General features: G+C 46.7%; 1 protein-coding gene and 5 non-coding genes across 6 annotated transcripts; all 6 read right to left on the bottom strand.

The window, feature by feature from the left end:
- Nucleotides 1–2,018: 2,018 nt before the first annotated feature.
- On the bottom strand, nucleotides 2,019–2,149 carry LOC146030132 (small nucleolar RNA SNORA35). The gene has a single exon (XR_014455635.1). It is a non-coding gene; the product is annotated as a small nucleolar RNA SNORA35 (small nucleolar RNA).
- An 86-nt stretch (nucleotides 2,150–2,235) lies between these two features.
- On the bottom strand, nucleotides 2,236–10,858 carry RPS8 (ribosomal protein S8). The gene is made up of 6 exons (XM_083157479.1): nucleotides 10,711–10,858; nucleotides 9,510–9,616; nucleotides 8,900–8,999; nucleotides 8,460–8,635; nucleotides 3,320–3,449; nucleotides 2,236–2,396 (listed from the first exon to the last, which is right to left on the bottom strand). Exons 1-6 carry the CDS (start codon nucleotides 10,712–10,714, stop codon nucleotides 2,287–2,289), a joined length of 627 nt encoding a protein of 208 aa, XP_083013605.1. The 5' UTR covers nucleotides 10,715–10,858; the 3' UTR covers nucleotides 2,236–2,286.
- LOC146030131 (small nucleolar RNA SNORA35) lies at nucleotides 2,852–2,980 on the bottom strand. Its single transcript, XR_014455634.1, has one exon. It is a non-coding gene; the product is annotated as a small nucleolar RNA SNORA35 (small nucleolar RNA).
- LOC146030076 (small nucleolar RNA SNORD38) lies at nucleotides 8,331–8,401 on the bottom strand. The gene has a single exon (XR_014455588.1). It is a non-coding gene; the product is annotated as a small nucleolar RNA SNORD38 (small nucleolar RNA).
- Nucleotides 8,706–8,806, bottom strand: LOC146030081 (small nucleolar RNA SNORD46). Its single transcript, XR_014455593.1, has one exon. It is a non-coding gene; the product is annotated as a small nucleolar RNA SNORD46 (small nucleolar RNA).
- On the bottom strand, nucleotides 9,068–9,171 carry LOC146030082 (small nucleolar RNA SNORD46). Its single transcript, XR_014455594.1, has one exon. It is a non-coding gene; the product is annotated as a small nucleolar RNA SNORD46 (small nucleolar RNA).
- Nucleotides 10,859–25,269: the final 14,411 nt, after the last annotated feature.

Raw genomic sequence — 25,269 nt, 5'->3', positions numbered from 1 at the left:
TAAAAAAAAAAAAAATTAAATAAATATGGAAAGAAACAACCATTCCAACCAGTCAGATTGGAAAGAATCTTAGCGTGTGTCCAATTTCATCCTTAATTCTGATATTAAATAAGTGAGGAAGAAAGACACGTCTGTGGGGAAATCAACACTCTTATGTATTATGTTGGGTAAAACAAAGATTTATGTTAGGTCTGAATTAAAAAGTCTGGCAATGTATAGGAACAAATGACAGTCAACCATTTGCTCCCAAACCTCGGAATTTAAATAAAAACAATTCAGATAAATATGTTAACTCAGACAATTTGTTTAAAGCAATCAGTATTCCAGCATTTGGGAGTGAATGGCTGATTGTTATATACTCCTATACATTACCAGATTGAGAACAAATGGTTGATTGTAATTTGTTCCCAGATATAAGATTTCTGTTCCAACCAGCCAGATTGGCAAGAATCGTATAGTGTGTATCCAGCTTCAGGGGAGGTACATGAGGAATAAGGATACTGTAATGAGAAACAATAGCACAAATATTCCCTGCTTGGGGATCACACATTCTGATCTACAACTTTCATATAACTTAGATTTTGCCGGTTTAAGAATTGCATAATATAAGTGAAAACTGAAGCAAAGAGACTTAAATACTTAACCAACTGTTTTACTTTTATTCATTATTAAATGTCATAATATATAACCTTTATCTTCATAGATATATGCATTTTATTTCCTATATCAGGTGTATCCTAGATAAATCAACACATGAAAATGCTCTCATACAGAACAAGTGGACACAAGATAGAGGGGGATCCATTTGGTAATACTGCAGCAGGTGCCACCCAATAAAGCTATTCGATTATTGCTCCATTCAGATGCCAGCACATCAGCTTACAATTTGCACATGGTATTCATTAGTTTAGGCAGGGTTAGGTGTTTTACATGGCTTAAACCAACCATCATGAGCACAAACAGTATCAAATGAAGAGCACGCTGGGATTTGTCACTTTAAAATAGGAGGGGCTAACTTCACAGCAAGAGACTAGGTATAGTGACAGGACAATTAAGGATTATCTATAATCTTCATAAGGCTCAATGACCCCATACACTGAGCCGATACCTATGTATCGGGCCGTCAAATCAGCCCAGGTTGATGTCCCCTCAGGTCCAATGAGCATTGGACCTGCTGGCAGTCCAACCACTCAACCTCCCTCCTAACAGCAAGTGGGGTGGGTAGCAGGGATACATTCTATCTGTCCCAAGTTGTGACGGATCACATGCGCTGGCTCGCAGAGTATCGGGTGTCCGTACACTGCTGCGAGACATCACAGCAGTGTATGGGCACCTTCAGATTCAAGAGAAGCCACATCAACTATTTTCAGTGGAATCTGTGTATATGTGGGAATTGGAGAAAACTTTTGAGATCCTTCCTCTGAACATTAACATACAAACATTGCCATAGATCCCCAAACTTCGCCATGATAATCCAGATATCAAATTGACTGAGGTGATAGTTTGGCCAACTTGGCTCAAGCATGATTAACTTTATAACCTGGACTGTTAAGGGGCCTACACACGCAGCTACAATGCTGAGCATTCTGAGGGCTGTGCGATCTGTCAGGGCCACTGTTCTGCGCAGAGACCACTGGCCCTGCCCGGTGGTTACAGATTAAATACCCAGTATGCTGGATATTAATCGCCAGGTCAGTAAGGATACCCAAGAGTCGCACAGGTGTGTAGGCCCCATAACACCGAAAAGCAAATTACCAGGTCAAACATTTCTACCTGATAAATTGCAGTTCAACACTGGTCCTTTTCTTGGGTGACAGGGTCAAACCAGGTCTTTAACCCTGGTTTTTGTTAGTTTTGTAAAACCCAGGAGTTTCATGCCGGGTTCACTTTTCACACAGAAAAAACACCAGTGTGGCTCAGCAAATGACCAGCTAGAAATTCTTAAGGAAACATTGCAAATAGTCACCAGTAATTATTCTGCCTATACAGTCTGATTTCCACAGTGGTTACCCAGCTAGGGGTGTACCCAACCATCGGAAGGGGCAGGACACAGCACATCCTGGCCTTTCTGCAAGAAGGGACTCACTCTAGCACTAAATGAGGGCCCCCCTAGTCACAGTACAGACTAGGTAGACACTTGGCAGTGCACGGTCACAGACCAGAATGAAATAACGGCCACCATTAGATGGGGCAATACCAGGTACGCTCTTGTAAATGAGGACACAAACCAGGTCATTATGTTAAATTTTCTTTATTTCAAGAAGTGAACCGGTTGTGGGGACGCGTTTATTTGCCTTTCTTGGCCTTTATTTTCCTCAAGTAGAATTCCAACTCCTTGCCCTCCAGGATATATCCGTCAGCTCTGCCGCACTGGCCTGGTCTGGATGCTATGCAGGCTGTAATAACAAAGGACCATTAGATGCAGTAACCAACATTTACTACGATACAGTAATAGTCACTATATGCCCTGGAAGTAATCCTCATCAGTGGCTGGTACACAATTATATTAACATCTTATTAAGCCATGTAACATGATCAGGATATTAGGACGCCACCTATAACCAACGCATTCTGTGCCCAGCAGCACAGAGACAATGCATCAGCACCTGCCCTGGTGACAAAGTACAAGATAATAGAGCTATCCCATCTCTGGCCAAACTGTCCCTCTGCAGCCGCTATGAAACTACACATCCCAGCATGCCCTGCCAGCTTTAGTATTCCTTAATAGGCAAACTGTCCAGGCATGCTGGTATGTGTAGTTTGACTACAGCTGGAAAGCCACACCACAGACTACCAGTAAATACTTTGACCATGTAGACATTCCCACAATGCACAGTAGTTGCCCAGCTAGGGGTGTACCCAACCATCGGAAGGGGCAGGACACAGCACATCCTGGCCTTTCTGCAAGAAGGGAATCACTCTAGCACTGAATGAGGCCCCATAGTCACAGTACAGACTAAGGAGACACTTGGTAGTGCACGGTCACTGCCCACGTTAGATGGGGCAATGCCAGGCAAGATCTTGTAAACAAAGACAAACCAGTATGTTCCTTGGCACAGGCAACCAAAGCATAACCCAGAACAAGGAAAGTATAGCAGGGCAGAAAGGACCAGTCAGAAGGGGACCACAGATTATAGTAGCTCTGAAATTACTAGTATCTATAAAAAGGCAAATACATTCTTTTGTGGTCCCTTTTCACTCACGATGATTAGGTAGTAGTGAAGGGCATCTATTATGCTACACAGCACAGAAGAGCATGCAGATTTGTGCAATACACTAAATGCCCTGGTCACATGACTGTAGAACACACTGCACTCACCGAGCAGCTTCCCCTGTTGGAACTGTTCCTCCAGCAGAGGGCTGATCTTTGCACTCTTTTTACGCTCATCGTATTTCTTCTGGGTTTTCTTAGATCTTTTCTTGTTCAGGATTTCTTCCTCCTCAGGGGTCTGATGGAAATGGGAAGATAAAAGGGGAGCCATTGTAAGTGAATGATTGGATGTTACTTTGTTTATGGATAGAAATCACCAAGTTATACACACACAGCGAATTTTGCCGAACAATCCTCAGTACACATTCATGTTCTCTACCTGTTCCAATCTTTGCAGGAGTCAGCGTAGGGAAGCTGGTCAGCTGTACATGCAGCCATTATACACAACATGTATTAGAGCAGCGTTTTTCAACCACTGTGCCGTGGCACACTAGTGTGCCTTGAGCTGTTCTCGAGTGTGCCCCCAGATCTAGAGATGCCCAAACCAGTTTACAGCCACCACCAGTTCAACTGCTACTGGTCTCTTCTTTTCAAGTAAAGAGCAATGTATTTGATTTTTGTTACCTGTGGGGACCAATGTGTTTTGCCCTGCGGGGATCTCATGGTGTGCCTTGGCAATTTTAAAATCTTATGTAGTGTGCCGCAAGGTAAAGAGGTTGAAAATCACTGTATTAGAGTGTAAGGCTGTAGGGGCCAATGTATCTACACCAGGCAGCATCGCAATGGGTCCCTGGGCTACCTCCATTCTGAAATGGGGTAAGCCTTTGTAGCCTATGGTCTACAGACCGCACTACTGCCAGAGCAGTGTGGTCAGCACTGACCGCATATTCCCCCTGGCACCCAGATGAGCGTATTGTAGAGATCCCTGCAATAGGATCAGATATTACGTGATCCTGGGTGCTGTCAAGCGACCTACACCAGCCCCATCTCGGCTACGGGCAGTGCCATTTGTGCATCCAATAAGAAACAGATCGTTACACACAAACTGCAGTATTGGGCTAAAAGCAAAAACCAGATTTGCTGGCGTATTGTTACAAACCCGCCAAAACACATCCGGCAAGGAACCATCGTACATTGATGGGACACAGATGTGTCTCAAATAACCTCATCGCTTAACTGTGCTGATGTAATGCAGAGGTAACAGGTGTGGCTCTCAAGCTGGATACACACCTACACAGCCGTTCAATCTGGTGGGAACAAAAACCTGAAAATATATGGGAGCAAGAGACCATCAAAAATTTGCTCCCAAACACAGGGAAAATAGACAATGGTCAATCAGGAAAACTATTTAAATCAATCCGATATACATTTTTCCAAGCAATTATCAGTTTGTCAGCATTTGGGAGCGAATGTTGATTGTAATTTGCTCCTTCCAGATTTTTGTTCCCACCAGACAGATAAATCTTTGTGTGTACTCAGCTTTATACTGGTAGCAGATCCAGACCCCTGTGATACACCAGTACACCCCTGTGATATACCAGTACAATATAAATACAAGCCAAAGACTAAAGGCCCATACACACTTGCCGATTTTCAGCTGAAAATCGCTCAAAACAGCCGTTTTGAGTGATTTTCAGCTGAAAGTCTGCATGTGTGTATGAGCCAGCGATGCCCGACTAGCGATGATGCGCGCTCCCGCATCATCGCTAGCCAGGTGGTTCATCTGCTGGTTTTACCAGCATGTTTTGCGATGATGGTTCCTTTTTCAACCATCATCGCTCAGTGTGTACGGCGCGGGGCGACGATGGCTGGAAGTTGAGCCATTGTCAGCCCGCCCTCCTCCCTCCCCCTTATCTATATGTTCCTGCTGCCAGCCTTCACCCCTCTCCCTGCTCCATACGGAGCACACTACTTGCGTCGCCGCGGTCCGCCCTCCTCCCTCCCCCTTATCTATATGTCCCTGCTGCCCGCCTTCACCCCTCTCCCTGCTCCATACGGAGCACACTACTTGTGTGTCCCGGCGGTCCGCCCACCTCCCTCCCCGTGCTCCGCCCTCCCCCTGCTCCACACGAAGGGAGCACATTACATGTCACCGGCTGTCCGCCCGCCCCCCCTCTGCTACAAACGGAGCAGCACGATACACACTACAGGCTGACTGGCTGCTCCCCTGCCGCATCAGTAGGAGCACCAATGTGCTCCCAGCTGCCTGCCCGCCCACACACCGCATCAGTAGGAGCAGTGGGGCATTACACTGCCCACCAATGTAGGCTCAGCTGCCTGCCTGCTCCCTCCCCTTGCATCTGACAGTAGGTTCAGTGAGTTTTTACACTGCCCACCAATGTGTTATTTACCAATAAGCCAGTAATATATACATTGCTGGCACAGGCCAGCAATGTATATATTACTGGTACCACTGCCAACCAATATACATTTCTTTATAAGCCAGTAATGTATGCATCGCTGGCACAGGCCAGCGATGCATACATTATTGGCACCAATGCCCACCAATGCACATTCCTTTACAAGCCAGTAATGTATACATTGCTGGCACAGGCCAGCAATGCATACATTACTAGCACCAGCAGAGCTCAGGTCACCACTCTCGCTGCCCACTGATCCGCTGTCAGAGACTGTGTCGCCGCGGTGGACGGGCGAGCAATAAAACATTTAAATCCCCCTGGGCAATGAACATGTAATCCCATGGCTATGTGCATGGAACATCTGGAAACAAGCATGTAACCCCTATGGCAAGGAGCATGGAACCCCTGGCAACGAGCATGTAGGTAAGAGGCACATCAGGGTGCATTAGTAGCACTACAGGGGGCATTATGTGTAAGTGGCATTAAAATCCATGGGGGGGGGGGGGTTGTAAAATTTATAATTATGCAATTGCGTGTATAGTGTTACCCTGAAGTATAACGATGTGTGGCATAATCTGTAACGGGCATTACAGATTGTGTGGTAAATTCTATAATGGGCATCTTGTGTGACTAGGGGGAGGGGGGCGCCAAAATGTACCATTGCTCCTGGGCACCATGTCCCCTAGCTACATCTCTGAACGGTAACGTATACATTGCTGGCACAGGTCGGTAATGTTTAAAGTACTGGCGCCACTGCACCCCCTCAATGTATTTTTTGTTATGGCGGTATGGCAGGTAAATGGATTTCTCCCTACGTTCCCCCACAGCTGCAAATGAAATCGCAGCCGTGCACATGGGCGGGATTTTGGTCGGTTGGGGTGGAGTTTACTCGGTCGCTGGGCTCTGAATACACACAGCCCAGCGATCAGTTCTGAATCAGGCCCTAAGAACAGAATTGCACTGAATAAAATGGCCGCTGCTCCCACCCCTGGAATACAAACCCCGCCCATTATGTAAATACTCTTTTATATGAAAGATTTTCAGCAAAGTCTTTCGCCTCCTGAAAATCTCTTGCTCTTTGGGAAAATAGCTCAGTGTGTACGCACTACTTTGGTGATAGATATATCTGTCAGAGATTTTGGCAAAGTCTTTTGAAATGAAAATCTTCTAGTGTGTATGGGCCTTAACAGACTTGCTACAATGGAGCGGTACAGTCTATGGATTGCTGAAGCCATATAATATAGTGTTTCTGTTTCATAGACAAGCAATATAAGTGCAACAGATCCGTGCAAGGTGTAACATTCCCCTCTATTGGAAATCACCACACAGTTCCGACCACGGAATAATTTAATCCTAGTCACTACGAATGGTCTCATTAACGACGCAAGATTGAACCATTTTTCCTGTGTGCAGTCTGTGGTAACCCAGACCATACCCTAGTGTTCCCGCTAGGCTGTTTTAGCGAGGCGCTGCACCCTGCCCGATTTTTAAAGGGCAAAATGCGCCCCGCCCCTCTGGCAGCGCCCCGCTAAAATAGCCTGTCTCCTACTCTTAGTGTGATATCGGGGTACCTCTAATTTAATGGAAATTAGAGGTAATGGGACAGTAAAGTAATATGCAGTAAGATAATGTAAGGAAGAAAAACTGCAAATAATCCAAGGTGAATTAATCAGGAATAAATTTATAGTTTAAATGAAGGGGGTGCTAAATTGTTATTTTGCATGATGTCTAAACTCAGTATATAGTGGTGCCCGGCGCTTCCCTGGCAGTGGAGAGCCTTCGGTGCGGCCAGGCCCGCCCTTTTCAATGACAATGCCAGCCGGGCCCGCCCATTTTCGTCACGATGTGGCCTGGGCACGCCCCTTTTGTGACGTCAGCGGCCCGGTCCGCCCCCTTGACGATGCCCCCGTGCAGCGGCGCCCTGCCTGCCCCGGTTCCTAGAAGGAACACTACTACCCAACCTGTGCAATGGAAATAGGCTGATTGAGTCTGGATTGGACGTCACAGACCTTACCTGCAGACGCCTGGGCACGCCTACTTTTTCTCCCCAGACACTGCCCAGAACACTGCTTGGGTGACACCCAAAAATTGCAGTGCCCTATCAACTTGCAAGCTGCTTGAGATTAGACGCAGGAATCGCTGATCCATACAGATGCGCAGTCATTCTATAATCTGTCTCCTTGCAAATTCGCACAGCAGCGACCATGTTTGAATGCCCCCTATATCGTTTGCTCAGGGAGTTCCAGAGAAAGTTAACCATATCGTTCATGGACGATAGTGACAGGTCTATACCTAGCTTTAGAAATCAACCCTGGATACAAGAAATGTGTCCACATCTACTGGCAGACAACTCACCCTGCCCAAGGTTCAGTAGCTGAGCAGGGTGTTACACTACTGTACCCACCAAGCGCACAGTATTGTCTGCTAGCTAGATTCACGGCATCATGTAAATCCAACTATATAGTGAAACCTATCACGCTGCTTTTCTGTGCCATAACCCAGGACAGACTTCACACGCAAGCCACACTGGGAAGGAAATATATAGTGATGTGATGAACAAGATCACTGTAGTATTATGCTGGGCTTACACACGGACAACGTGACACGTCAGTGATGCCAATACTGCTCTGCATAAGCTATGACCAGTTACCAATCATACAAAAAGCTAAGTTACTGCAGCCTCCATCCCAGCATTCTGTTATGACCACCATTCACCGCTCAACAAATGTGATACAAGTATTACACAAGAACACATCAGTCTTCCTCAGATATAAAAGTGATCATCGCTGTCCTTCAGTAGCAGAACTGGACATGTTATCATCACTGGAAGATACATATTAGCGGAGCAGGATGCCAACACTCCGCCACACTCATTCCACCATACGTACCAGCTTGGCTCCCTTCTTGCGTCCAAGTGGTGTGGCGTAGTGAGCTTCATACCACTGTCTGTAGGGGGTGCTGTCAACCAGAAGAATGCAGTTCTTCACCAGAGTCTTGGTTCTGACCAGCTCATTGTTGGATGCGTTGTATACCACATCAATGATTCTGGTCTTACGAGTACAACCTGGAGAGATCACACAAGACATTAGCTCCAGACAGCTGATTGGTGCAAGGTGGCAAAGAGACAGACGGCAGCGCGGTCAGTGTAACTATGACTGATCCTATCACAGTGAGGAACACAGGTCAGAATGACCGCACAATCCTCACATAAGGTCAATGTTCTCATCACGCACGCTACAGGTAACAGACACATGAGAATACGTGAACCATGTGAACCATTATAAAGCTTCCGCCATATAAGTGACATAGAAGAACATAGACCACTTACACTCTGATCCCCAGGAGAAGTTTCCAATATCCAACCTCAGAGCACGGTATTTCTTGTTTCCACCGCGGACTCTCACCGTGTGGATACGGCGTGGACCGATCTGAGATAAACAAAACCGCTTTTACTATCAAACACCCAACAAAACACTCTCCCAGTCATATCAGAGGCAACATGTCAGAGTAACTATGACAGTCCTATCACTGGCCAGCAAGATGAAAGAACCAAGACGGTCTCCAATGCTGGCCTAAGGGTATCAATTCATCACGTATGTTGCAGCAAATGGTTACACCAAATAGCAACGATGAGGAACATATTAGTGTCCCTATATACAGTACATACCAGAACCTTCTCAAAAGCCCATAAACTAAACCACAGGTTCTCAAACTCTGTCCTCAGGACCCCCACGCAGTGCATGTTTTGCAGGTCTCCTCAGAATCAAGTGAAGAATTAGCTCCACCTGTGGCACTCAAAATGTGGCAGTGAGTAATGAATGCACCTGCTGGGTGACCTGGATAACGTCAACTGTGTGGGGTCCTGGCGACAGATTTTGAGAACCCCTTGGCTAAACTGACTGTTTAAGTACACCATATGGGCCACAAACAGTTCCTACCTTGGTGTTGGCTGCTGGACGCCCCAATTCATACTTTCGCTTCTTATGGTAGGGCTTCCTTTTACCGCCGGTCTTGCGGCGCTTGTGCCAGTTGTCCCGTGAGATACCTGTGCGACAGGAATAATATATAGATGAGCAAAGCAGCACAGAAGGCAGGTTATCAGACTGAATGCAGAGTGCATCCATAAACTGCACAAAACAAGGGTCTGGAAGGTAAACTGCCACTCAGCAATATTGCCAGGGGGCTAGATCATAATGGGGGTCCCCAATTGTGCCAAAGCAGGTTTCTGGATTTGAAGTGATAGTGCATGAGTACAGTGTCCCTGGATATGTGGGGACAGTAAGTTTCTGGAGGTTACTGGCCAGAGATTGCCTGCAGGGTCTTTGGATGTTGAGGGGAGGACGTTTTGGAAGTTATATAAAGGGTGTCCGCAGGGTCTATGAATGTAGACAGCATGGGTGCCTGCAAGACCCCATGATTTGCAGGAACAGAATCCTTTGAGATGTGTGAGGAGAGCAGCACTGGATATGGGGAAGCATAGTGTTCCCTAGATGTGCCAGGGCAGACGTACTTTTGTGGAGTGACAGATACCTCTAGGGTGCAGGGGCAAAGGATCTCTGGATGCCAGGGAACAAGGGGTGCCTACAGGGACAGAGGATCTCTGGATGTCAGATGTAAAGCACTCCAGCAGGGTCCCAAAAATGCAGGAACAAACACCTAGTTCTAACAACAAGGGGAACAGGTAGTGCTTGTGGGGTACCTGGATGTATGGAAGAGTGTGGTGTTTGGCGAAGAGGTCTCAATAGAGCATGTATTAGGTCCGTCTCCCCATCTACAGAACATCACAGTGTAGCGGACATGAGCCTGGCACAGAGTAAGGCTGCGGCGTGGTGTGACCATGGAGCCCAGAAGGACACGGCCATAGAGGCCGCTGTGCAGCCACAGGTCCTGCGCCGAGACTCCCAGTGCCAAGCACAGCGGCCTCTAGGGCAGCGCATAGGGGCCTGCACTCCCGGACTCCATGGCCCCCGGAACGCCGCACTCAGCGGGGCAATCTCACATCGATACACCCCGGCAGGGAGCCTCCGGGTCCACGCTGACCTCCCCACCGCGATGAGCGTTACCCCACAGCCCGAGAGCGTGCAGATGGAGACGGATTACGGCTTAGCCCCGGACACACAGAGAGCCGCCATGACATACCCATTCTCCGGCGCTGGCAGGAAAGAGGAAACGCAAAGGCTCTCGGGACGGTTTGTTAACTCGCAGATCTCGCGAGAGGTGGGTCGTTGTGACGTCACGGGTAGCAAAAGCACTGCCGCTCGTCGTTTGTTGCTGATGCTGAAGCTGGGTAGTGGTGGGTACACACGTGTTCGATCCCCGGCTGATCGGGTAAACGCTCTCTATCAGCCGGGCTGTGGGGGTTATTTTGGTTCATTCACAAAGGTAAATTCACTCTCTAATGGACAAAACCATGTGCACTGCAGGTGGGGCTGATGGAACATGTGTAGAGAGTTAGATTTGGGTGGGGGTGAATTTCAAAGTGAGATCTATATTGCAGTGTATAAATAAAGCAGCCAGTATTTTCCCTGCACAGAAACGAAATACCTCACCCAAATCTAACTTTCTCTGCACATGTTACATCAGCTCCACCTGCAGTGCACATGGTTTTGTCCATTAGAGAGTGAATTTGCCTTTGCGAGTGAAGCAGAATAATCCCCGATGTGTACACATCCAGAATTCAGCCGTGACCTCTGCGAGGCAGACTGGGGCCAATGATGTGGTACTTGTGTATTATCACGGTGCATGGGCGCGCTACATAGTCAGAGCTACGTAGTCAAAGGGGTGTATTCAATGCCGCGGCGAGCGGCCAGCGAGGGGGTTAAACAGCGAGGATTGCAGAAAACCAGCGATCCTCGCTGTTTAACCACCGCGCCGGCCGCTCGCTCTATTCAATATTCTAGGGAAATCCTCGCCGTCGGCGAGAATTCCCCAAAACAGCGAGACCCGCGGCTAATGCAGGAAACTCGCTGTATTTAGCCGTGAGTCTCGCTGGTTCAGGAGCCGCATACGCCAATTCCCCCTCGCTCAAAAAATGGAGCGAGGGGAAATTGGCGTATGCGGGGGCTGCGTTGAATACTGTCAGGGTGAGTGGTGACAGCGAGCAGGAAGCTCTGCTCGCTGTCACCACTCGCCCACAGCATTGAATACCTGCCCGTGTCAGCCAGCGTAGTCGTAGTAAGGCAGCGTAGCAAGTAACGAGTAAAGCTGCCGGAGTCCACAGGGTCGGGTGCGCTGGCAGATGCTGGAACAGCATCGTAGGACGCGCTTCACATACAGCGCTGGGAACCGCCAGATCCCCAACCCTGGCAGAGAGGCGCTCCATGTTAGTTGAACGCACGAGCGTCCCAGATACTCTGCGGCTGTGGACACAGGGTTAGCGGGTGTGGCACACGTGCGTCTTGTGCACAAAAAAGGACGCATTTGCTAATGCTCCATGTCAAATTCTGGCAAATGCCTCCAGTTCAAACCCCTACTATCCACGTTAGCCCGAAGCGTGGCGAGCGGGCACATTCCACGTCCTCCCGACCTTTTCATACCCCTACTATCCATGTCGGTGTGGAGTTGATCTTCCCTATAGATTGTAAGCTTGCGAGCAGGGCCCTCCTACATTTTGACTGTCTGTAAATACACTGTTTTGTTGTATCACTGTCTGCTATTGTAAAGCGCAACGGAATATGCTGCGCTATATAAGAAACTGTTAATAAATAAAATAAATAAATAAATCTCATTTCTACGTGTGCCTTCGCGGTGCTCGCCACACTTTAGAAAATCAACTCCACACTGATGTGGATAGCGGGGGAATGAAAAGGAAGGGAGGACGCGTAAAGTGTTCCTTTTGGGCTGACGTGGATAGTGGGGGTGTTTAAAGAAAACATTCACACCTGGCATATCATCCATCTGTACCAGTAATGACGACATGTATTAACTGGCAACTGGATTTTATTGAACAATAAAGAAGAAAGAAGAAAACCAATGAACAATGTTCAATGATAGCATATAACAAGTCCAAGAAACTCTAAAAATAGTCATTCTCAACTTTCTGCATTCCCTTCAAATGCAGCTGATGTTGCCGCAGCTGTGTCAACATTTGTGTCGGCTGGTTTGTCGGCCGTTGGGACCAGAGTCAGTGCGTGTAAAATATGCAGGAACGCATTCTCTGCACCAAAGGTTTCGTGCCACACAGACTCCTGCAGTAAGTAGTCAAGGTATTGGCGCACAGTGCCCCTCTGTCTCTTGTTCCTCCACTTGCATGAGCCCCAGAGCCTGTCAATATTTTGGGTATGAACCCCAGAGTTTGGGTCCACGAAATTGTAGCGGTGGTTGATGCGCACAGGATGGTACCACGCCTGCTCAAGTTGTTGTTTGTTGTACGTGCACCAACAGTCTTAGTATATGGTGGTACCCGGTTCAATATGCCTCTGGATGGCAGACATCAGGGTGCTGGCATCACGGCTGGCCACTGGTGTTATGAAACATTCACCTGTCGGGATATGCCACCAAAGAGCCACTGCTGAGGAAGAATGCGTCCAACATGATTCTTGCGCTAAACAAATAGACATTCGTCCACCTCTACAATTTTTCCGGGTCCGTCAATCCGGCGTTGGGGCTGGAACATCAAATCAAAGGAGCAGGCCTCACGCATCAAATTGCTATACAAAATGGTGTTTTTGTTTGATCAATTCAGGTGTCGCTCACAAAATGAAATGCTTGTAAGCTCCTCTGCCCACGAAAAAAAAACGTAGAAGGGTCATAAATGTGATGCGACAGCCATGAAACCAATCCGCACGGAGACTGACCTTCTTTCTGCATTTTTTAATGTGGCAGTGCCACATACACTCCTTTATGCTCAAACGCATTGGATGGCCATTGAGACAGGTTTGCGACTCCTCCTCCTCCGTCTGCGGCAGGTTAAATATTGTCAGTGGTTCAGCAGGCATTCTAATTTCCAAATTAATTTTAACAAGCAGTCACAGTCGCTTCAGCTTCACCTCTGACTGACTATGCTAACTGTGTAATCTCAGAAATACTGTACAGCCGAAGTCACAGTCGCTTCACCTCTGACTGACTACGCTGACTGCATAAGCTCTTGCTGAAGGGACACTACTACGCTGCTGAAGGGACACTACGCTGAATATGATGCTCGTGGTAAAGGGATGTGAACTGCCGCCGCCATGCTGAAGGGACACTACGCTGAATAGGACTGTACGTAAACTATTTAATGGGCGCCGTGATAATACACAAGTACCGCTGACGGTTATATAGGTGTGTACCCAGTGTTAACAATATATAGTGCAAATCATCCAGAGTGTACACTCAAGGTGGTTTACGATTCCCACCCCTGTCATCTGTACATGCAGCTCAATGATGACTATCTATTCAACCATTGCATGTATGGGTGGGGGGGAGGGTGCTGTCAATGGCCGATATCGTTACAATTATCGTTCAGTGTGTATGCACAATATCGCTACCTCCGCGGCACCGCCGTTACCATTAACCAAGGTCAAACTGGATGGACGCAAGTCTTTATTCAGCCTTAAGTACTATGTAACAGTATCAGCAGTGGAAGGAATTGCCCAGTGTGTACCCAGTAGGGATGCCAATCCTGGGGCATTTTTTCAATCCCAGGATCCAGGATTGGAAAATGCTCAATCCCCGGATTGGCATACCTAGTTCACAGGCGTGTGACCCATACTTACATTGGCAGGCAGATGGGCGGCTGGGAGTGGAGTGGGTTCGGAGGTGCACGGTAGCTCCGGGCGTGTGCACCTCCTCCTCAGCAGCTGGAGAAGAAGCAGGCAGGCAGACGCAGGTGAAGGGGCGGGCAGGCAGTCAGAAGGGGCGTGCGGGTGGCCAGGAGAAGGGGCGAGCAGGAGAAGGGGTGACAGCAGAGTGGGCGGTGTGGCCTGCGCAGAGTGACCATCAGGAACAGCTGGGCAGCGTCTGAGCGAGTGCTCAGACGCTGCCCAGCATTAGACTGCGCATGCGCAGTTTAATCCCGAAATCCCGGGATTGGATACTCCAATCCCGGGATTGAAATCCCTGACTTTTTAGGGCCAAATCCCAGGATCCTGCCGATCCCGATCCCGGGATTGGCCACCCTAGTACCCAGCATTTACTTTGAGTGATACCCCTTTCACATCAGAAGCATATTACCGGGTTAAAGCTTTTCAACCTGAGAAATTAATACCCCTCCACGTGGACCCAGGTCAGGAACCAATAGGACCATTGGTGTAAATTGTTATCTACTATCTATACTTAGCAAGGGGCCACCCCAATATAACTATCGAGACTCTCAATGGTCTTGTGCGATAGACCCTCAATCCCAATCCATCTTCGTGTAAAAGGGGCCAACCCAAGCCATTTACACTGAAATCCTACCCAAGTCCTGACCAGGGTGGAACACTGGTAGGACCTGGGTAGTGGCTGGTGTAAACAGTCCCAACCCAGGTTGGGACATCCAGGTAGGGTTGAAAGGATACCGGAAGCATGCGATGCGCTTTCTGGTTGTCAGCGCAATGCTTTTTTACAGTGCTTGCAGTGGCAAAAGACAGCAACCGAGAAGGATTCGGTCATGAGCGGACAGCGCACACAGTCTCCGGGCACCCCTGCTACCTGGCACTCTACAGGAGGACCTGCCACAGCCCTACTAGGAAGCAGCACTGACCGGCAGTAGAGGGACCAAGAGCTTAAAGGAGGAGGGTGCGTGATGTGCCTCCCACTCCAAGGGATATATGCCCTTCCTACAGAAATCATAATTGGATATAGTATCATTTATGTTCTTTTTTTGGGAGGGGGCTGGGGGGGCACATGGTAGATGCTGCACATTTGTACTGCTATGTGTGCTTGAGCACTGAATAAACCGGTACTTATATGTTAGTTGGGCACCCTCTACGCTATTTGCTTAGTTTTTCGCGTCCCCTCGCGGTGCAAGCTATGCTCGCCACGCTTCAGACTCGGTGGCTCGCTGCGCTTCCCACACTATATAAAATCAACTCCACGCCAACATGGATAGTGGGGGTATGAGCGTTCTAACTATAGTGGGCGCCCAACTAACATATAAGTACCAATAAAAGTTTTTGTAAAAATATTTTACCAAATAAACAAACCAATATTTTTCAATGCTAATGTCATGTCTTTTAATTTTAAATCATTGAGGAAAGGTTGGCTGGCAGTTAAACAGTCCTAAAATGGCCATTTTTAATGTCATCCATAAGGAAAAGCAGAGCTGATCCAGGTTCAGTATAAATGGCGTAGACCCGGGTCCGACCTGGGTCACAGTGCTGTGTAAATGAGGTATGAAGCTGGGTCCGACCCTGGAAACTCCCATGTTCAAAGACCAGGGCCCGATGGCGCAGGCGGGGGTGGAGGGGTGGCGCAGGCGCACGCGTAGACGGGGATGTAGCGCTGTAAGTCAGTCCCGGGCCACAGTTCTAGTGGCAGCCCTGGTCACAGTACCGCTGACTCACCCTTACCGCAGTTATGCCCAGCTGTCAGAGGGAATACCTATACAGTGTCGAACTGGGGCATGAAGGGCCCATCGGGGAATGCCGTGGTAGGGTCCCATGTGTAGGGGTGTGGCCAGTCTCCAGAGGGGAGTGCATGGTCTAATATGTAAATACTGTTTGTGCATGCAGGGGCCCATGGGTCTGATTCAGATCTGCTCGCTCTACTCCAAACATTCACAGGTATTCGCAATCAGGTAAACGCCGCACCACCACAGTCCCCTCCCCCCCCCCCCCCCGGCCTCTGTGCACGACTGCAATTTTTTCCAGTGATTTTTGCAGCTGTGCATACAGAGAGGTTAGTAATATTAAATGTGTGCAGATTGTGCAGTGTGTGTGGGGCCCCTGGCAACGAGTGGATAAGGTCATGAGGTCGACATGCATCAAGGTCGACACACCTGAAGGTCGACATGGGGTTTGGTCAACAGGGTCATTAGGTTGGCACATGCATTAGGTCGACATGGGCTAGGTCGACAGTCAAAAGGTCAACATGGGGTTTTCCATGTTTATTTTGTCGACGTGTGCCGACAGGAGGTATTTCATGCCCTACAATCCACTAGTGTGCCAAGCGTAGCGAGGCACCGCACCCTAAGCATGACTAGCGCATGACTACATGTCGAATGTTGATATTTGGGCGGAAAAAAAACCCTGTGAAATACACCATGTCGACATTTTGACTGTCGACCTAGCCCATGTCTACTTTGATGCATTTCAACCTTCAGTGGTCAACCCAATGCATGTCGACCTTCCCATTGTCAACCCTATGACCCATACCGGGCCCGAGGGACTTACAGTGTGTGCACTGCAAACCTTGCCCCATTCTATAAATACGCCAGTAAATGCATACATGATAATCAACAGGGGTGGCCAAACCGGTCCTTGAGATCTACCAACGGTCCATGTTTTCCAGATCACATAGCTGGTGCACAGCTGTAGTCATTATTAACTGTCACATTTTCAAACCTGCTGCATTCATTCCTACTATAGATCCACAGGTTGCCTGGAAAGGATTCGGCACGAAAAGCCGGCGGTCGGGATCCCGGCGTTCAAAATCCCGACGGGGGGAGAAAGTGTCGGGATTTCGGCGTTCGGTATTTTGAACGCCGGGATTTAAACTGCATCCCCCTGGAAAACATGCACCGTTGGTAGATGTTGAGGACAGGTTTGGCCACCCCTGCTGTACAAGATTAACAGGAAGGGTCTGTGCACTAGAGCTCTCAGACCCTACTGCTCCCGACAGAGAGGAGGGTCCCGGCCAAGGAGGCTGCACATGGGCCTCCTCTCTTAGACACCCCTGCTTAGAGGAGGGGATGGGTCAGCACTTTGACCCCAGTTGTGCATGTAGTCGCTTGTTTGCAGCAATTTCCTGTATACCCGAAGCAGTACTTAAGTTATGGCTTAGTCGCATCTCCTGTCTCATCCGTCATTGCAGACTTTAGCCTAGCTGTGTAATTCATCCAGCAGGTCCTGTAGTTTACTGACAGGGGCCACTGTGGGGCCCATAGTATAACAGTATACATACTGTCCAGGTTTAAAGGGACAGTCCGTGGCCTGCAGTGTCCCGTGGTGGAGGGGGTGTGTCAGTTGGGAAGACCCCCCTGCCAGTCGCTGCTCTGCGGTAAATAGACATCTGCGCACCAAATGCATCTTAAACTAAGAAACCCCTGTCAGATTATTTGATACCTAGTCGAATGTTTAGGAAGCATTACAATAGCATCATCCCCCTCCGTACTCCATTTGACATTTACTCTCAGTAGTCATGTGACTTCCAGGTCAGACCTCGGATCCTCCGAAGTACCAGTATTTCTCCTCTGTGCCTAACCATAACTGTGTACCCCTAAACCAGGCATGTCCAAACTGTGGACCTCCAGCTGTTGTGAAACTACATATCCCAGCATGCCTTGCAATAGGTTTAGCATTCCCTAATAGCAACATTGTGGCAAAGCATGATGGGACTTGTAGTTTCACAACAGCTGGAGGGCATTCCTGCCCTAAACCATTCTCTAGTGTCTAACCCTAATCCCCCCGCAGTATAACCCGAATGTCAACATTCTAGAAATTAAAGTTCCATACAGGATGAACGTTCCCCCCTTCTCCACGCACCTAGGTCAGGCATTCCCAACCAATGGTCATCAAGGTACACTAAAGGTGCGTACACACGGGGGCGATTTAGGGCAAAATCGCGGGAAATATGGTCGCTGAGCGACCATATTGCCCGCAATGGGAGTGTGCACCGGCGATATATCGCCGGGTGCTCGCTCCCGTTTTTGCCCCTGTGGTGATCGCTGGTCGCAGGAACATGCTCCTGCGACCAGCTGATTACCACTGCCGGGCTCCCCCCGGCAGTTTCTTTTACATCAGCGACCATCTCTGGTCGCTGATGTAAAGGAGAAACTGAGCAATATATTGCTCAGCCATATATGGCTGAGCAATATATGTCCCCCGTGTGTACACAGCATTACAGTGCAGGTTTAAGTGATATCCAGGCTTGAGCACAGGTGACTTAATTAGTATCTGAGTGATTCTGATTAAACCATCTGTGCTGAAGCCTGCACTGTTGATGAGCCTTGATTACTGGGGATGGGAACCACTGGCATAGGGTATTGGTCTTGTAGCCAACCACAGAGGATCAAATTAGCAGTGAATGTTCAAAGTACTGGCATCTTTCATGCCCCTCGCTGCATCGCAAAGGACCGCGCTTATTGCAAGAGCTGTCCTTTGCGTTACTAATTGCATAGGTTAGTGCTTATGCGAGTGTATATATATATATATATATATATATATATATATATATGGGTGATATTGGTGGTACGCTGGAGGACTCCAGATTTTTTTTGGATATTTCCAGATGTTCACACACTATTTGGTGTGGACTTTCTTATGCACTCCCCTCTACTCTTTTGGGTGGCAGCACCTTCTCCTGTGGGTTCCCGTTCCTTAGAACCCTCTGTATAAGAATCTGAAAAAAAGGGTGAGATGGGCGCCTATGGTGCAGTAAATCCTTAGCAGGTTTTGTCTCCCTTCACCACATGAAGACAGACACACCCCTAATTCAAAGGTGTACCGTGTAGGGTGGTTATCCACCACTGTTCTCTGAGCGTCTTTAAACAAGATCCTGGGGCCACTGCAAATCGATCTCAAGGAACAATCCTCCACATTTCACTCCGCCAAATGTTTGTATGGCATATACATATATAGGGAGAGAATGCAGGAAGAAAGGACTAGTGTAATACGTTAAACACAATTTATTTACACCGCAAAACACAATTAAAAATCCGTACAATGAATAAAAACAAATAGGGCTTATCTGGTGGTGATGTACATGAACAGGTCTCATCCATCCAACACAGTCATAGCCAGTGGTCCCTCTCAACGCGTTTCATCCCTCTGGACTTCCTCAGGAGAGTGTCTAGTGATAGTATCCTAACCTCCTTTTATACTAGTGGTAACCAATCATCTACTGTTAGGGTTTTCCGCCCTGAGGTGTACTCTAATTTCCGTTTCCACCTTGTGGAACGCATACTTCCGGTTTTCGTTAATCCAATAGTTACCAAGGAAATAGGGTGACTGCTAAATTAAGGTTATAGTTATAGGAAAAAGGGGAGCCCCATGCAAATGGACCGCTCAGTTGTTTAAAGTTTATATCAAATTCCTGGCTGTTTAAGCCAACAGACTGCTTCGTTCGTACCGGAGCGTCACTTCCGGTATTTGGAGCGCTCACAGCTTCCGGCCGTGAGCGCTCGTGAACCGCATCAGATTTCCTGATGTTGTTCCTCATTACCGCCCGTCTCCGGCTGGCCCGCCCCACGTCGCGCATCACTTCCGCATCGTGGAGCGCACCCATCCGACGGAGGCGCGTCTCTTTGGAACGCACCAGGCTTTCTGCTGACGCTCATTCCGCTACCATGGTGATCTCTGCCACCGATCACCATGGAGACTCATTTGTATTGCGGATCTCCTAATTAATATATGGGCTAGATCTGGGCCAAAATCTCCTTTTAAGATAAAAACTTAAGTATAGGCAAAAAATGGAAGGATATGGGCAGCAATCGATATATTTATCGATGAGAATTTATAATAAAACCAAATACTTATTGGACTGCCTTATATATGTGTAACAAAAAGAAGAAAATGTCCAATAGTTGCTCCAGCGAAGGTTAAGAAGTAAAGGTATTACACACACAGTGTATACGGTCACAATGCCTGACCATGTGTGAATTTCCCCACCTCCTGTCTTCCTGGGTGTATCAACCTTCACAAGCATACGTGCTTAGAATAATATTTGCATAAACGTATATATACACAAACACACAAAATATGTGAGAAAATATAAAAGTATATAATCTTAATGAAAGAAGTGGTGAAATTGTAAAAAGTTTTAAAAATTCATAAAATCCTGAAAAACATCATAAAGATCATAAAAATGGAGCTAGTTCATAATTATCGTTAAGACCATTCGGTACTAGGGTCCCCAGTTCGTGGATCCAGAACATTTCCCTTCTTGATAGGAGGTTCTCCCTATCTCCTCCTCTGGGCCCCAATGTCACATGCTCTATAACTTTGAATTTCAGCCCCTCTACGTTGCTGTCAAAAGATACGACAGCTGTCCTACAAACTCTGAATGGAATGAGATGGAATGAAACCTATAAATGGGCAACCATTGATGTGCAAGCTCTATATACGTCAATAGACCACAAGAAAGGAATAGAGTCCTGTAAAGAGTTTCTTAATGCTGACGTAGAATTGGAAACAGGACATAGAGACTTTATTTGCACTCTAATTGAATACATTCTTACCCATAATTATTTTAAATTCCAGGAGGATTTTTATTTGCAAACGTGTGGGACAGCAATGGGGACAGTTTTTGCACCCAGCTTCGCCAATTTGCACATGGGAAGCTGGGAGAAAAAAGTCATATATGAAAATAACCCCTTTTTAAAACATATTAAACTTTTTAAAAGATATATTGATGACATTTTAATAATCTGGGATGGCACAGAGGAAGATTTTAAACTTTTTATGGAGAGCTTGGGAAGGAATAATTATAACCTCAGTTTTACTTATAAAATCAACAGTAAGGAAGTAGAATATCTCGACCTCATTTTGTCCAGTGAAGAGGGACAGGTTACCTCCAAAAACTTTAAATCAGTGGATTCTAATTCATATGTTCATTTCAAAAGTAATCATAAAAAGACTTGGAAAACGAATACCCCCCTGTCACAATTTTCCAGGATTAAAAGAAATTGTACTCATACAACAGATTGTGAAGAACAAATGTTGATATACAAAAACAGATTTTTAGAAAGAGATTATCCTGAAACAATACTTGAAGAAGCAATGAGTAAGACAAGAGATAGAGATAGGAATGAACTCTTGCAGTATAAAGAGAAAAATGATAGAGGGGAACGCATTAATTTTATAACAACTTTTAATGAACAAGAACAGAATATTAGAAAAATCCTGAATAAACACTGGAGCATTTTACATACGGATCCAATTTTAAATAAAATTCTCCCAGAAAGACCAGATGTAGTTTTTAAGAAAGCGAGAAATCTTAAAGATACTCTAGCACCCAGCATGCTCCCACAAAAGAAGCACCTCCCCAAGAACCCTTGGGATCAGGCAAAAGGTTTTTTTAAGTGTACAAAGTGCAATATTTGTAGATTTGCACATTCCGATTATAGGAATTTTAATAATTTTAATGGAACCAAAAACTATAAGTTGAAAAGCCTGATAAACTGTAATACCACATGGGTAATCTACATGCTTGAATGCCCGTGTGGACTCAAGTATGTGGGGAAAACAAAGAGACAATTAAAATTAAGAGTGCAGGAGCATGTGAGAGGAATTAGAAACAAAGTGGAAACCCATACCATACCCAGGCACTTTAAGCAGTTACATGACAGCAACGTATAGGGGCTGAAATTCAAAGTTATAGAGCATGTGACATTGGGGCCCAGAGGAGGAGATAGGGAGAACCTCCTATCAAGAAGGGAAATGTTCTGGATCCACGAACTGGGGACCCTAGTACCGAATGGTCTTAACGATAATTATGAACTAGCTCCATTTTTATGATCTTTATGATGTTTTTCAGGATTTTATGAATTTTTAAAACTTTTTACAATTTCACCACTTCTTTCATTAAGATTATATACTTTTATATTTTCTCACATATTTTGTGTGTTTGTGTATATATACGTTTATGCAAATATTATTCTAAGCACGTATGCTTGTGAAGGTTGATACACCCAGGAAGACAGGAGGTGGGGAAATTCACACATGGTCAGGCATTGTGACCGTATACACTGTGTGTGTAATACCTTTACTTCTTAACCTTCGCTGGAGCAACGATTGGACATTTTCTTCTTTTTGTTACACATATATAAGGCAGTCCAATAAGTATTTGGTTTTATTATAAATTCTCATCGATAAATATATCGATTGCTGCCCATATCCTTCCATTTTTTGCCTATACTTAAGTTTTTATCTTAAAAGGAGATTTTTGTCCCAGATCTAGCCCATATATTAATTAGGAGATCCGCAATACAAATGAGTCTCCATAGTGATCGGTGGCAGAGATCACCATGGTAGCGGAATGAGCGTCAGCAGAAAGCCTGGTGCGTTCCAAAGAGACGCGCCTCCGTCGGATGGGTGCGCTCCACGATGCGGAAGTGATGCGCGACGTGGGGCGGGCCGGCCGGAGACGGGCGGTAATGAGGAACAACATCAGGAAATCTGATGCGGTTCACGAGCGCTCACGGCCGGAAGCTGTGAGCGCTCCAATTTGATATAAACTTTAAACAACTGAGCGGTCCATTTGCATGGGGCTCCCCTTTTTCCTATAACTATAACCTTAATTTAGCAGTCACCCTATTTCCTTGGTAACTATTGGATTAACGAAAACCGGAAGTATGCGTTCCACAAGGTGGAAATGGAAATTAGAGTACACCTCAGGGCGGAAAACCCTAACAGTAGATGATTGGTTACCACTAGTATAAAAGGAGGTTAGGATACTATCACTAGACACTCTCCTGAGGAAGTCCAGAGGGATGAAACGCGTTGAGAGGGACCACTGGCTATGACTGTGTTGGATGGATGAGACCTGTTCATGTACATCACCACCAGATAAGCCCTATTTGTTTTTATTCATTGTACGGATTTTTTATTGTGTTTTGCGGTGTAAATAAATTGTGTTTAACGTATTACACTAGTCCTTTCTTCCTGCATTCTCTCCCTATATATGTATATGCCATACAAACATTTGGCAGAGTGAAATGTGGAGGATTGTTCCTTGAGATCGATTTGCAGTGGCCCCAGGATCTTGTTTAAAGACGCTCAGAGAACAGTGGTGGATAACCACCCTACACGGTACACCTTTGAATTAGGGGTGTGTCTGTCTTCATGTGGTGAAGGGAGACAAAACCTGCTAAGGATTTACTGCACCATAGGCGCCCATCTCACCCTTTTTTTCATACACATATATATATATATATATATATACATATACACACACACACACACACACATATATACACACACACACACACATACATAGCAATGTGGGGCAGAGGATGTTAGCGCATGCCTCCCCCCCCTTATCCTGTGTCAGAGAAGGTGATAGCAGTGACTTGGCTGGGATGGAAAGCAGCATCCCTAAAGTGACAGCTCTGTGGCCAAGTGAAGTTAGCGGCAACACCACAAGTTGCTGTAGGGTTATAAAGTAGCCTTTAGACGCAGGGCTGGGAAATTGCGGCCCTCCAGATGTTGAGGAACACCACATCCCAGCATGCCTTGCATCAGTTTCAGCATGGCCACATAGCAAAACTAATGCAAAGCATCCTGGGATGTGTAGTTCCTCAACATCTGGAGGGCCACAATTGCCCACCCCTGCTTTAGAGTGAAGCTGGTCAGTACAGTATATATTATTGCGGCTGTTTGACACTCACGATATCCAGGGAGGGCAGGCGCCCAGTCCATCAAAGTAGATGCACGGGACAATGGTAATGAGCGTGGAAACTCCAGGATGCGTTTCTCCGCTAGCAACAATGTCAGCAGTTTCCTCAGAGCAGGTTCAGCATAGCGCAGCAAGTCCATTATATTTACAGGACTTCTTATTTTGATTCAAAATATTCATTTATTATATTCTGCATGGGGGGGGGGGGAGAGGAGGAGACATTTCCCCTTATGTGTGTATGTACATACACGGAGGCTACATGGGAAGGAGGACATGAACTGGGACAGTTTGTTTCACAGGACCGGACATACAGTATAGTCTACTTAACACACGGTCTTGGGTGAACACACACACGATCAGCTTTTATTAACTTTAGGTGGAAAATAATTCAGACCTGATGAAATGATCACTAATACGCAGCAGCCAGCATTCATGTAAACACCATCCCGCTATAGTAAAGTATAGCAGAACATGTGGCAGCTTGTGAGGTCTTATCTAGATATTCATCCATACAGGACACACAGTTATGGAGTGTTTGCTGGACGGTAGATGGTAAGGAGTGTAAAGATATAAATCAGAAAGTATCAAAGTAATGGTCTGTGAGCAGAATCTGTACTATAGGCCCCAATGATAGCAGCACATTATGTAGGAAACAAAAAATTACCAAAACAAATTCACAGAGAAGCCCTCCTAAACGTGACATCACAACCTTATAATAAGTCCAGCCACTAGATAGGGCAGTGCTGCAGATTAATTCAAACAGTGATTACGGCTATTAAACTTGCACTGGCTACTAATAGTGACAAATAAAAATTAAATGATTGAGCGATAAAGACCTATAAATAAAGCTACTGAATAAATTGTAATATATATATTTTCAGTCCAGCAAGAAACCGGATAGCCCGCGCTCTGGAGCAGACGGCAATAAGAGACATGGTCCTGTGCGTAGGAGCACATGCTTCTGGCAGGAGCAGGAGAGGCCCCTCGCAGGTGCTGCAATCGCAGCAGGCAGGAGTGTCAAACCAGAAAGACCACCTGCGATCAAAGGCTCAAGTACTAACTGCAGGCACCTGTATCAATTTTTGAGCCATGGGCAACCCAATCAGCAGCTGGTACCGGAACACTTGGTAGGCACTTGGAGTCAGACACGGTTGGTTGCAATGCTGTAGACAGCACCCCAGCTGGGAAGGTCTCCCTGACAGGTGGGACCTTCAGTTCATGATTATAGTATTTAGAGGCAGA

This window comes from Crinia signifera, chromosome 8, assembly GCF_055691185.1.
Source record: "Crinia signifera chromosome 8, ASM5569118v1, whole genome shotgun sequence".
NCBI classification, from domain to species: domain Eukaryota; kingdom Metazoa; phylum Chordata; class Amphibia; order Anura; family Myobatrachidae; genus Crinia; species Crinia signifera.
Note: the sequence above shows the minus strand (reverse complement) of the source record. Positions and strands in the feature narration are given on the sequence as shown.